Genomic DNA, 14,150 nt, shown 5'->3' with positions numbered 1-14,150 from the left:
GATTAGGTAGCTAAAAATCCTTCACTGCGCTACATTGACACTCCCCTCACCCCATCTATCCCAGGTGCAAATGTAGTCCAGACATCCATCTGACCAGTTTTTGCTTACACAGCAGTCTGCCCCATTGTGTAAGGAGGAGGGGCAGAAGCCTGGCCAGTCTTGGTCAGTTTGGGGGCAGGGCTGGGGGCTTGGCTGGGCCCCTCCAGGCAAGTGGGTCCTCAGGGAGCCTGGCTGGGACAGGCCCTGGGCTCGCTGATCGCGCCACTCCCGAGGGGCTGGAGCTGTTCCCCACCCCGGGACGAGCCCTGGCTGCATTGCCAGCTCAGCCTGGCAGACACAGTTGCCTCCCAGCAGGGCCGGTGAGTGTGGCTGGACGGCAGGGCATGGGGGCTTGGCAGGGGGTGCTGGGCTGTGAGGGGGCGGGGAAGAACTGTGTGTGTTGGGGTACCAGGGAGCAGCGGTTCTGTGTGGGGTTCTGGGCAGTTGTGGTGGGGCTCTGGGCAGGGGGGCGCTGGGCAGGGCGCTGTGCATTTGTGGCAGGGTCTTGTTGGGGGTGCTGGGCACAGCGGGTCTGGGAGGGCTCTGGCCATAGAGAATTGGGGAGAGGGGTGTTCCAGTATTGAGCAAGGGAGGGCTGTGTGGCGTGGCATGGACCCACCCCCCGAGGGGAAGGGGCATGCTGGTAGCACAGGGCCAGGCGGGCCACTATGCGTCTGGCAACTGCCAGTTTGTAAATAGTGTCCTCGCACTGGGCTGGGCGGAGCAGGGCCTCCCATGCCATGCCATGCCATGCCATGCCCCTGACCGACACCCCCCGTGCCATGATCCATTGCCCCCAGGGGGGCCCACAAATGTTTGGGGCCGGGTCCACAAAAGGTTAATCCGGCCCTGATCCCAATCCAAACCACAAAAAACGGGCTCAGGGAATAATTGCTCTTGAGCAGAGGTGAGCATGGAGGAAGACTTGAGCTTACCCCCTTCAAGAGTGTTCTTCCTTCTGTGCTGATAAACAGAGTTTGTCTACCCTCTTTTGGGAGAGGGGGGAGGGGGGGGGCGGCAGCTGTAAAATGGTCCTACAGTTTTTGTTTTGATCCATCTTTCAGCCACATCAAAGACCCACAGTGTATGTGGTTGGGGGAGGCGGAAGAGGATTTCGAATGAAAGGGGGGAGGGGGATTAGTGTAGGCCTCCCTGGCAAGGGGCTGGTTGTAACAACCTCTGTCAAACACACAGATGGGAACAGCATAGCTGAGCATTCCACCCCAAGAACTAGGCATTATTTCTGGCACCAGCTGAGATAACTGCATGAAATATGTGGGAATGGAAAGGCAAAGTGTCACTTTGATCACTTCATCACCATCCCCGCCACCAGTGCCCAGACTGGCCCCAGAATCCAGCTGGACCATGTTTTGGCCTAATCATGTCTGCACTGGGTCCAGTTTCAGACCTCTGCCATTCCTGAAGCTGGCTCAGCCTTCCACGCTCCGCCTGTGTCAACATCTTCAGCAGGACGCAGATAAGAAGGAAATGTTCTCTGTAAACAATGGAGTGCTGCATGCCAGCAGGCATTCTTAAAATTCAGTGGAAATGTCAAAGATCCTGCCCCAAGGACACCGAGCTGCAAAGAAAAATGCAAGAATTGTAACGTGTTTTCTTCCTCTGAACCTTATTTTTGTCCTCAAGATTAGCAATTAGGCCAACGGTCAAACAGCTTCCAGGCATGTGGAATTGTGTAAAAGGTGACTGCAGGCTCACAGTGGCACAGGGCTTGTGTCTATAACAGGATCGCTAAGGAAATCAGGCTTCGCAGGTCTATCCATGGAATGGGCAGTTATGGCAACTGCATTGGATGCTGTCCTACAATGCCTCCCCACCATCCCTCCTCCCTGAGCTAGAGGGCCGAGAAGGCAGTCAAACCCTCCTGGCCGTTCAGGACTGGGTGTGACAATTAGAGTGGGATTAGTGCCAGCTGTGAAGATCATTGGTGCCATCTACAGCTGTTAACTGAGCTCAACAGCTCACTTCACCAACAACAAATCACACCATACTAGGAAGTTTTGGTTACTACTGACCTGGGGCAAATTAAACTAGCAATATCGAGGCAGAAGAGCCAATTTCCAGTCTCCCTTTAGACAAGCGATTTACCACTCCAGCATGAGTCCTGCAGCTTTGCCTTTGTTTCCCTGCTGCTGACAGTTTGCCCCAGGCATGTAGGTCAATGGGAAACTTTGGACCCTCTGTTGAAGACCCAAGAAGTTCCACTCCCACCCCCCCGCCTCTTTCCAGAGTTTAAAGGAGAGTCCAATGGAAACACAAGCTGGATGTTCAGCCCACCTCAGCCTGAGGAATGCTTCACTCTGGTGAACCGTCTCAGCCTTACAGAGCAGCTTCACCCTCCCCAGAGCACATTAGTAATGATCTGACTTCTGTGAACTCAATCAATAGTTGTTTGTCCTTACCAGGCCTAAAAGATTCCTGCAGGGCTGGATTTGAGAGGGCAGGAAAGCAGGATGTTCTTCCTCCTTGGGAAGCCTCCTGCCTGTAAATGAATGCTAGTTCCATCAGTGGGCCTCTAGCCCAGCTGTACTGTACTGCCTCAGGACTTTTCCTTCGACCCCCTCCTTAAAAGTCTTTCTCCTTCCTGCTCTAAGGACCCTCCCAAGCCCCATGCCTCAGGCCAGCTATCTGGCCCTGATGGAGATCTTGGTCTTACTGCTACCCAGACTTCACTGGAGTGATCCATAGCCTTGCCTTGTATACATTCCTGAAAGCATGTGATTTCCATCTGGGGTTACATCACCCCTCAGCCCTGCCTCAAAACTACATTTCTCTGGGTTCCTTTGCCTTAACAGGCCAAGCCACCAACAACTGGGGCCTCACAACACACCCACATAAAGGCCTCAGCACTCTCCCCACCCCTTACTTTTAAATTTTCCTTTTACAAAACAAAGTGGAACAGCCTCTCTACTGTAATGTTTATTAAATAGGCATTTTTAAAGGGTTTTTATACAAATCATATAAACACAGTTTGATTTGTCTTTTTACACTGAAGAATCACAGTAAAAGAGCTGAAGCTCCTATGTCCTGGCTCAGCCAGTGAATGGTTGACTACCTTGCACTGCAAACCTTGGCAAAGTTCAGCTTCTGCATACAGTTTCTTAAGGTTAATTCCCATGCTCACCTCCCTGCAAAATGAAATCAGCAACATGACAAACACGCCTGTTAGTAATGATTACTTGACACTGGGAGGGTGTGGAGGTAACACACTTCAGCAAAGGTATTATTAACACTGTGTTAGTAGTATAGTTTGGAAAGGGCATTGCTTGAGAACATGGATTAACGAATAGTTCGTATTTGTAGATTAGACTGCACCAATTTTATTTTCCCTGTTAAAGTTACAAGCAAACACAGTTATCTGTATTAGAACAGTAAAGCACACAGCAGCAGTAAGTGAGGTATCAGCTATGCAGCATTATTGGCCTGTTTCTGCTCAGCAAGTGTGCACATTCAGGTCCCTGTACCAACCCACATGGACTAGAAATGCAGGCCTCTTATGGGGGTGTGCTTTTCCATTACGCACAGCTTGGCTAGGGCCAACCCAAATTAGTGCCACAATCAGCAGTACTCTCCTGCCCCAGACCAGAGCTACAGTAACACTATTCAGTCCCACGTAATCATTCACGTACACAATACATACAGAGAATTCATGTGTGCGGAAACACACATCGAGCTGACTCTATGTATCTACGATCTCTCCCCCTCTAGCTGCCTACTAGACACTGTAACATTACCATTACTATATATTAGTGACTATTGTTTCTATAAGTTGACTTTTATAGGTAGGTGGCTATGGTCATTTCCCATTCACTCTTCCCCTTTTGTGTGATTTAGAAGAGGGATAAAGTTGATGAGTAGCAGCAATCCATCTCTGAAATGGTCTGATACATTTTACTATCACTGTGTGAATAGTTGGTTTTTGTTTGTTTTTTTGGTAGAGTAACAGGTAGTTTGTGTGTGGAGAACGACTAAGTTAAGTTAAGTTAAGGTGACCAATTTTTCAAAATCAAAAAACCGGGATGGTTTTGTGCCAATGTATTTTTTTGTTTGTTTGTTTTTTAAGGGACATGAAATAGTCACATACTAGATAAGACTGCACTTTTCAAAGTGTGTGTGTTAAGTGTCACGCCTGCCAGCTTCCAACTCAACAAGGGTCCATGCTTATTTTTCAGGAGGATTTTTCCAAGTGAGCTCTTCATGAAACTCTCAACAAGAGCCATTAACATTCATGCATGCTACTTCTTTTCTCTTCACTCCAAATGCTGCTCATCACACTGAGCACTTGTCCTAGTGGCTGGCTTGTTCCTAGTACACAGAGCAAATGCTACTCAATGTAGCGTTATGCCCAGAAAACTTTGAGATATTATATATATAAAATTTTGATATCTGAAATGAAAAGCGAAGCCATGTCAGGTGTCTCACAGGAAGATCCTGGAAGACTATATGAAAACAACAGGGTATATGGGCACTTTAAAATTGCTGGCGTGGTTATTGGGTTCTTGCTTTCACATGGATAATCCATGTGCAATACTATGGAAACATTCATATAGATATCCCGGCTGTATTAAAACTGAAATAACATCATTGATGTGAAACCAGGGATTTTAAACCTTTTCATTCACTACATTACGGTCATAACACATCTCTTGTGTGGCATGATCACACAGACACAGAGAGAAAATATAGCCAGACCACTTGCAAGTACAAAGTCAAGACTCTTCCACTAGGCTCTACCCAGTAGAGTGCCAATGAAGAATATATTACAGAGAGGAAGAAGAGGGGAAGGATGAATGCCTTATCTGTAGTTTGATACATCACTGATCTCTAGACATAGAAACAATATGTTTTTCTAAGGCACTTGATTAAAACAAAACAAAACACCACATAATTTTGTTGTTGGTGTTGGCAACAGGTGAGAAGCAGAGCAGCTTCGCTCTGAAGGGATGAGAAGATGACCGCATTTTGGTTTAAACTGTTTACTTGATATCCAAACTGGAGTCTTGCAGCTCATACCTGACTCCAGGGAAAGCAGAAGGAATTACCATAACCCCAAGGAGAAAGAATGGTTACTGCCTTAGTAGGGCAGTCAGTTAATCTAAGCGTGTTGGGTCTCACCCCACACTGCATCCCACTCCACGGGATGGTGCATGATAATAGTTAATTTTTTCCTTCTTATTCTGAGTGGCCGTCATAGTAGCAAAGAATTTAAATATATAGCTATATATATAGCAAGCCATTCTCTCAAAAAAGCCATCTCCAGAATCTTGGGAACCTTACAATTGTGTGTCTTTTGTTTGCTGCAATTTTCTATATAGATATACTTTAAAAAAGGATAAAAGAAATAAAAAGAGCCCTTCTGAGGAAGGTCACTGCTGTTTCAATCCAAGTTCTGGATTTAATAAATGGCTCTTATTCATAAATCACTTTAAGGCTCTTCAGCTTCTCTCTGAGGGGTGCGTCTACATGTAAGGTTTCTTTTCTATTTTGCTTCTTAATCTCTTAAGAAAGCACGGCTGTTTCCCTTGGACCCTAAAATTGGTGTAATTCTTTCCACCCCCTACGCCACCTGGATATGGAAAGTTAAAGGCAACAACCTGCTTTCATTTTAGGCGTAGAAACTGTAGCTCGCCAGGTTTGTATAATGTGCACCAAGAACAAATTCCTTAACTCAAAAGAATATCTGAATGGGGAGAGAAGCGGGATGGGCTTTTGTGTGTGTGTTATTTCTAAAGACAGAATGGCTGAGGAATTTTCAGCCACGTATTCGAGAAAGGAAGTGGGAAATAATGATCAACATTTTATTTCTCACATCCAAAAGGTAAACCATCATTTCCTTGGACACGTCTCAATCATTCACATAAAGGGGCAAGGGAGCATCTGAGCTCCTTTCCTTGTTCCAGCACAGTTCTCATAATTACAATAATTATTCAGATACTGTAGTCCTTGCAGATTGTGATCCATTTACTGGAGTCTACAACTGTGGTTTACGACAGAGACCTCATGCCCATGCCCCCTTCTGTATTCCAGATTGGTTTGAGATTATGGCAATCCATTCCCATAGAAAACAAGTAATCTTCACCAGCTACTCTCGCTGGAATGAACTGTCACATGTGATTCCGGTGCAATCAGTCATGCCTCAGAACAGCACTTCTGGTGGTTCATTTTGACTTTGTGCTTGATGCCATCATACAGCTCAAAGTTGTAGTTCTCCAGAGTAGTGGAGCTTCGAGAGGACAGACCAGTATAGGAGCATGTACAGTAGAGCAATAACCCAGCACAAATGGCCCCTAGGAGAACTCCAAGCGAACTCATGGCTATGATGGTAACTAGGATTGGATCCAGAGTGTAGAGCCAGCTCTTGTCTTTGTCCAGCTTTGGGGTTACTGGAGAGTTAGTAGAGAACAGTGTGGTGTTGTTATCCAGACCAAAATAATCTGCAATATAATTGACAGTTATTAGCCGAAGATCTTTATTCACCTTAAACTTATTTGTAAATAACAACATTTGTGATGGTCAGAGTTAGATCCTCAGCTGGCGTAAATCAGCAGAGCTTTAAGTCAATGGAGCTATAACAATTTACACCAGCTGAGAATCTGACTTTTCAAGTGCAGTTGTAGTCAGAAATCAGGTTCTCTGGGAATCACCTCTCAGGGTCTCTGTGGCCTGTCAAAGCTCCCATACCTAATTTGCACCATTTACAAGTCAAGATGCAATGTGAGCACCAATTAATGTTTGAACGTTCAGTTCTGTTGACGCCACCACAAAAACAGTGTGTTGACTTTGCCATGCTGATAGCAGTAAAAAAAAAAAAAAAAAAAAAAATTGTATTTTTTTAGGAACTTAGATGCAACTTGAATGGCACATATACAGTAATAGGACAGCATACATTTAGTTACAAGGGGCCTGTTTTTATATAACCACTTTTTTTTTAACCATACCACATATTAAGTCCTTGAGAAATAAACAGAGACGGCGTTAAGCAGCATCACTATAAACTTTCCCATACTAAGTACACCTGACTTGACTGAAAGGACTCTTCATCTATAGAAAGCACTCTTCCCACAGGGCCTTACCCTGCACTGCTGGGCTCAACAGGAGCTTTATTATGTATGTCAATGGGCACAGGATCAGGCCCATACGTCCTATGCAATGTCACTGTTGGGGTTCACTGGAGGCAAGACTGTCCCTTGTAACGACAATTGCAGAACATTTCTATCAGTGACTGAGACAATAATACCCACAGAGCACTCTGTGTTCAAAACCCTGTATGGACACACATTTGTTAATTCACACAACATTCCCTGTGATGCCGGGGGATAGGTATAATTATCCCAAGGCTGCCCAGTCAGGCCTTCCAGACTTCAAACCCTATGCTCAGGTGAACTTTAGTCATAGGCTCCACAAAGCCATAAGGGGCAGATTCTCAGGGGCCGTGAGCTGGCTTCAGTGGAACTACGCTGATTCACCGGTTGAAGATCTGGCCCGTTATTTTGATAATCTTCCATACATTATAAACTCTGGAAACAGGGGAGGGTGGACTGGTTTGGGGGGAAAATGGCCAAACCTCATCCCAAATCCTGAAATGAATCCCTAATAATTTTTGAAGATTTGTAAAGTTCAATTATATTTAAGACCGAGCTCTCCCTGCCTGAAGGGGCGCCTCCTTCCTTTGCTGAAATCCACCAACAACCTCTCAGCAATTCCGCCAGTGTCTCTTAAACTGGGCTGGCTGCTGTCTTAATTGTAATACTCTGCAGATCTCAAAGTATTTTACTAAGGAGAGAAGAATATTATTACCCCCTACTTTGGAGAGGGGGAAACCGAAACACAGAAAGATTGATGACTGGCCCAAGGCCACACAAAGAGCCAGTAGCAGAGTTGAACTAAAACTCAGCTCTCCTAATGCCCAGTCCTTTGCTGTGACCACTACACCACACCACTTCTTCAAATTTTGTAAGCAATGTACACTGCTCCTAGTTCAGAGCAGAGGTAATGCATTCTAAACAAGCTGTGATCTGGGGGAAGAGCTGGAGCATGTGAGATTTTAACAGACCAGCCATTCAGAACCCACCGATATACCAGTGGCTCTCAATCTTTCCAGATGACTGTATCCCTTTCAGGAGTCTGATTTGTCTTGTGTACCCCCAAGTTTCACAAAAGCACACTATTACTGAAAAATTGCTTACTTTCTCATTTTTAACCGTATAATTATAAAATAAATCAATTGGAATATAAATATTATACTTACATTTCAGTGTATAGTATATAGAGCAGTAAAAACAAATCATTGTAATAAATTTTAGTTTGTACTGACTTCATTAATGCTTTTTATGTAGCCTGTTGTAAAACTAGGCAAATATCTAGATGAGTTGATGTACCCCCTGAAAGACCTCTGTGTACCCCCAGGGGTACATGCACCTTTGGTTGAGAATCACTGTGAGAGACAGTGTCACACCTGACAGTCTATCCTCCCAATGATGGTTTATTACCAAATATAGAGAGTCGGTTTGGGATTGGGGGAAGGGAGTTGAGGGGTAAGATGTTTTCTTAAGGGCTGTTAGGATCAGGAAGGGGGAGCTGAGATGAATGGGTCCCTTGGGGATTGGAAGACATAATAATTAGAGATAGGCATGAACTGGAATCCCAGATTCCAAACATTCCCTATCTCTGGGATCTTTAATTGAGTTTTGCAGCTTGCCCTTATCTCTGTAGAGGTCCAAAGTATTGGATTCAAATATTCGTGTACTTGAGGAAAGTTCAGCTCCACATGCAAAAATTGTGGATTGTACCCTTCTCTAGTAATAGTAAACTGTGATAATACAACATAAGCTTCCCCCTAAATTGTCTGCATGACATTTTATACTCACCGTCTTCATTGTCATCTCCAATGTCTTGCCCGGGGATTGCAAAGCCATCCTCTAACCTTGGGAAGTCCACTAGAATGACAAGACACGGTTTTGGAGTATTGAAAACAGTCACTTTGTTATGAGACCTGCCAGGTTTGAACTATTGCAAAATTTTCCACAGCTATGGCCAAAGCCAGTGAATAATCTTGCGTATACAACAGAACAGGTGCTTCATGGTACATCACATCACATTTTTTCCCCACTAAATGACCAGCTTTTAAGAAAACGAAACAGAGGAAAAAGAAAGAAGCCAGATAATCTGAATACCATTGAAATATTGTCATTACTGTCTTCATAATGGCCATAACTCATTATTAACATGGTCATGGGTATTCTACTTATAATTTTCAATAATATCTTAGTGCCCATCATTAGTTGCCATTAATAGTAGATCCATTTAACACACTCTACATTTCATCATCCCACATACATCTTAGTGGACACAAAGCCCCAATGACCCACTTTCTCTTTGGTTTCAAATAAATTCGCAGTAATTTAAGGAAGTCATGTATCATCATTACAAGTTTTAATGTAAAAGCTGGTTGAGACAGAGTGAGACAGGGAGATTTGTAACTGGGTGTCCATATTCAGGCATTTATGTTAACATATTTCTGATCCAAACGCCTTTTAGTGGTGATATTTCTTTTTATTGTTCAGCATAGATCAAACCCTACTAACCAAATGTGCTTGCCGCAGTCGGAGTAGAGTTAAGTTACTTTGCCGTGCAATCTTTCCAGTATTAGCTCTATTCCAGGATAAATGCCTTTGCATTTAAACTTGCCTACATTTTTCAAAACTAGCTCTGATTTTTGGATGCCCACCTGGAGACACTTAAAGAAGATCAAGCTTGCTGAGGGCCCAGCTTTCTGAAAATCAGACTCCTACAAAGTGTCTCAAGTTGCACACTCCAAAAAGAGACACTTTTGAGAATATAAGCTACTGTTGTGTATCTCACACGAGTTGCAAAAGAAGAACGATATCAATGTAATTTAAAAAAATCACCTAAAATGACAAGGCCAAAGAAGTGTAGTGTGCCTAAAAAGCAATGTCTCACAGTTCTAAGGGCCTTTCCAAAAATTGCAAGCTACTGATTAAACCTAAATTAATGTGTTTGTTATGAGACTGTTACACAGGTGCCTCTGTTCAGAAATTTGTATCGGGGTCTACTGTTTTCAAGAACTCCAGCTTAATACTATTCATTTAGTGAGTTAGGGCAATTTATATCACAGCATGGCTAAGCTTGACAAGAAGGGGAAAAAGACATACACACATCCATTGAGTAGTTTGAACTGTTACCCCATCAACACTTATCAAGAGGGAAAGAACTTCGGTGCCTTAGAAAACACAATCAATAGTCTATCCATCACTGCCTCCATGTGCATTAGCCTAGAAGCCTGGGTGTATATCAGCAGCACTGTCCCCCTCAAGAGCTCCTCCTCTCTGTCCCAAACCGACCCCTAGATTCCCACCACGCCATCAAAGCCCCACCATCGTTCTGGTTAAGGAGAGACTGGGTGCAGTTCTCCTTCCGAACACATCAATGTTGCTCCTACAGGGCCAAATGAGTCAGTGTTGAGATGCTCAAGGTTGGGGTGCCTTAAAGAAGCCAGAATTACTGAGCACTCACCCTATGCAAAACAGGCTTCTTTAAAGGCAATATGAGAAAACGGAGCTCATTGGGCCATTAAACAGCATGAGGCATGCCTTCCTTCAAGGGCCTGGTGGGCCAAATTCACTGGGGGTGTAAGTAGTTTGTTCCACTGTCTCGCCTCATAGTTCCTGGCCTCTTCAGGAGACATGAATCCAGAACTGGGAACTTAACAGTGGGTGTTTACATAGGAAAGCACCACCACCACTAGGCCACGGTGGCAATCCTGCCAAGAATGTTCAGTACTACCATCATTATCGTCAGTGCAATGAGCTCCACATCGAAATGGTATCATTTATTGGGCACCATGGCTTTAAATAGAAAGCTCCTGCCTGGAGAGGTCACAGAATGCAGAGAGAAGGAGGACTTGTGGCACCTTAGAGACTAACCAATTTATTTGAGCATGCCACAAGTACGCCTTCTCTTTTTGCGAATACAGACTAACACGGCTGTTACTCTGAAACCTGTCCGAATGCAGAGAGGCACTTCTAGACGGTAATTCAGCCGCTCTGTTTGAACTGGGCATAAAGGGAGGTTGAGAGACCTGGATGGAACAGAAGTATCTATGTCCCCCAGCCTTTGGGCCTGATCCCAGAACCTACTAAAGTCAATGGGAGTTTTTCATTGACTTCACCGGGCTTTGGATCAGGCACCTTATTAGCAGCAAACAATAACACAGACACTTTGAAAAGCCTGTGCGTTTGGGATTTAAATTTCATAGCATAAGGATGTAGAATGGAATGGTTCACCTATTTACAGGTCTCTCACTCCAGACCTAGAGATAAGCCCAATATAAAACCTCAGGTCCAAATCACCTAAACTTTGGAGGAGATCAGATCTAATGTTTTGCAGCTGGAGTTGATGCAGGTTTGAGCTCTATATGCTCAGACTAGGCTGAACTTAGATCTTTGAGGTGGTGGCTCAGCAGTACTTCAGCTCCCAAGGACAGATTGGAGACTGATTGCAGTGTCATTAATGCTGTTATTTTCCCACATAGTCATTAGCACAGCATTTCCCTTCACCCTCATTATTCAAGTAGTTAAAAATGTTTCTTTTAATTTTCAAGTGAAGATGGGAATACGAACACAGAAGGGACCGCTTGTGTCCCTCATAATGATCAGTGATGAATGTAGAGAGAGAGAGAGACCCAATTAATTGAGCTGAGGCCCTGCTATCAGTAGCTTTTCAAAAAAGAAGGAGCAAGTTCACCTGATTTCTGAGCACTTCTGGGACTTGACCCACCCATATGGAAACCTTTTAGGATCTGAAGAACTGCCTGAGGGCCTCGTGCAAGTATTTGGAATTGTTCATGTACAAAAATCACTCAGAAAGTACTTAAAGGTAATCATCAAGCAGGAGACAAGAGGTCAAATTCTGCTGTCAGTTTCACCCATGCAACCATTTTGAAAACATAGATAGCATGAGCATAAATTAAGCTAGCATTTGGCCCACGGCCTGGAAGGGGAATCGCTGGACTCCGCTGAGGCAGCAGAGTAGATGCCTGTCTCAGGCTCTTCCAAAGGCTATTCATTTTGTCCAAAAACGCATTAGGAACTCAACTCTGTTTTAGTTTCTTCTCAACTAGTTTTGGTGAGCAGGACGGAACTAAAAGTGTATCGGGTAATCAACACTTTTGAAAGAACATCAATTTTCCAAGCCTTAAAGGGAGAACTGAGCACTGGGGAAAACTTGAATAAAGAGAACGTTTATACAAAAAGCTATTTACTCTGCTAGCAATTGTCTCTATTCCCTTTGCTAATATTGCTGATATTTGTGTTTGAAGAGCTTTCTCCCACACAATCCATTTCCTCTTTCAGCATAGTCCTGTAGCAGAGCCAGGATCCTTTATTTATCACACAGCATTCTATTGCCATCAACTTGTTTGTGATGTCATGTATCTGCTCCAATGCACTGTCTATGGACGAAACCAAAAAAACCCTTCTTTTTTCCATACCAAGTAATTAGCAAAATCAGCCTTGGCTGTTTGGTGGCCCGTGGCAGCTGAGACCACTAGACTCACATCCAGTTCCTACTAGCTATGTGCTCCCATCGCAGAAAACAGCCCTGCATTTGGCATTAATTAGCACCTTTGTTGACAAGTCTCAGCACAGATGTGAAGACCTGGGTGGGCCATAAAAACTGACCCCTTGGACATACTCCCTCTGTCAGGTTCAAGGCACGTTGTCAGAACCATGACCTGCCCAAGTGTTGTGCCACGCCCGTCATGTGCATGAACAGGATTTAATTCACCTCTCCTATGCATAAACAGAAGGCTTTCATTCTTCAAGGGCTATCCATCTGCTAGCTTTCACATGTACTCAATTTACTTGAAAATTTTAAATGAAAAAATCATTAAGGAAAGTTATGCAAGAAAGTTAAGTGAAACTCTATTTAAATATGATGCATTTGAAAGCTTTGCCCGGTGTGAAAGGCCCTTTTTAAGAAAAATGTGTTAAATTATGGCTACGAACCTCCAGCTATTCACGCTGAAAAGCAGTAAAGATGAAGCCAACGTAAGTGATGGCTTTCGAAATGGCCGGATGCCTAGCAGAGACGGTTATCTATTGTATCTGAGATCACTGCCAGCAAGCTAAAAGGCTAATTTATGAATCCTGAAAAAGGAAGATGAGGAAGTTTTAATCAATGTGGTTGAAACATCTTAAATAGAATGAACATACCAGCTCAAGACGTGGGGCTAGCAGGACAGAGGTTGGTATTTTCAGAGACATTAGGAGGCTAAATGTACATTGCTTTAAAAAAGTGACTGACCATAATGATTGCAGGGGATGTGACATAGGAGGTAATGTGCTGACCTTTTTTGCTGCTTTTGCTCAGATTGGGCTTACGTTGTAAGTGAAAACAGTATAGAGATGTCAGTGTAGTCTGGAGCCGATATGCATGTGTATGTCTCAGTCAGTGTGCTGGGTAAATGGCTTTAAGCCCACCCAACCAGCCCCGCTTTGGTCTATGAAGTTCGGTTTCAGTGCAGTGGCATTGTTGAGGGAATGACACTTGTTCACAACACCTGACATCTCAAAACCAGCATGCCTACCTACAACATAGGCCACAAGAGAACCACGCTCAGTAAATTTTGCATCACACCCATACATTTCTCTCTAGGGGGCCTGTTTCTATGTTTAGAAGGCCAGTTTTCCAGACCTCAGATCATTCTTGTAGCTATTTTCTGAACTCTTTCCAATTTGTCAACGTCCTTTTTGAAGTGTGGACGCCAGAACTGGACACAGTGTTCCAGTAATGGTCTCACTAATGCCCTATACAGAGTTAATATTACCTATCTCCTCCCATTTGATATCCCTCTGCTCATGGATCCAATGTTTGCATTTGCTTTCTTAGCTACAACATTGCCTTGGGAGCTCACAATCAGTTAGACCTCAACTTGACAGGCTGCTTTCCCTGTGGAACCCTACTGGTGCTCTGAGGATGGGTTCCCAGAACATGGGCTCACAATGTAGCAGTGTCATGATGCAAACACTACTATTTCGCAAGGCAGGAAAGCTTCCAGGTTCACTGACCTTTGC

At 44.1% G+C, this 14,150-nt stretch overlaps 1 protein-coding gene across 4 annotated transcripts in view; it reads right to left on the bottom strand.

The window, feature by feature from the left end:
• Nucleotides 1–2,961: 2,961 nt before the first annotated feature.
• Nucleotides 2,962–14,150, bottom strand: part of NRP2 (neuropilin 2) — a 122,413-nt gene continuing 111,224 nt past the window's right edge. For all 4 annotated transcript variants that reach the window (XM_073306531.2, XM_073306532.2, XM_073306533.2 and 1 more), the window contains 2 exons: nucleotides 8,925–8,993; nucleotides 2,962–6,491 (listed from right to left, as the gene is read on the bottom strand). In XM_073306531.2, coding sequence (XP_073162632.1) covers nucleotides 6,187–6,491; nucleotides 8,925–8,993 — 374 coding nt within the window. In that variant the 3' untranslated portion in view covers nucleotides 2,962–6,186. The remainder of the gene's footprint in view (nucleotides 6,492–8,924; nucleotides 8,994–14,150) is intronic.

Source organism: Lepidochelys kempii, chromosome 11 (genome assembly GCF_965140285.1).
Source record: "Lepidochelys kempii isolate rLepKem1 chromosome 11, rLepKem1.hap1, whole genome shotgun sequence".
Classification (NCBI taxonomy): domain Eukaryota; kingdom Metazoa; phylum Chordata; order Testudines; family Cheloniidae; genus Lepidochelys; species Lepidochelys kempii.
The sequence above is the reverse complement of the archived record's forward strand: the minus strand, read 5'-3'. Positions and strand labels throughout refer to the sequence as shown.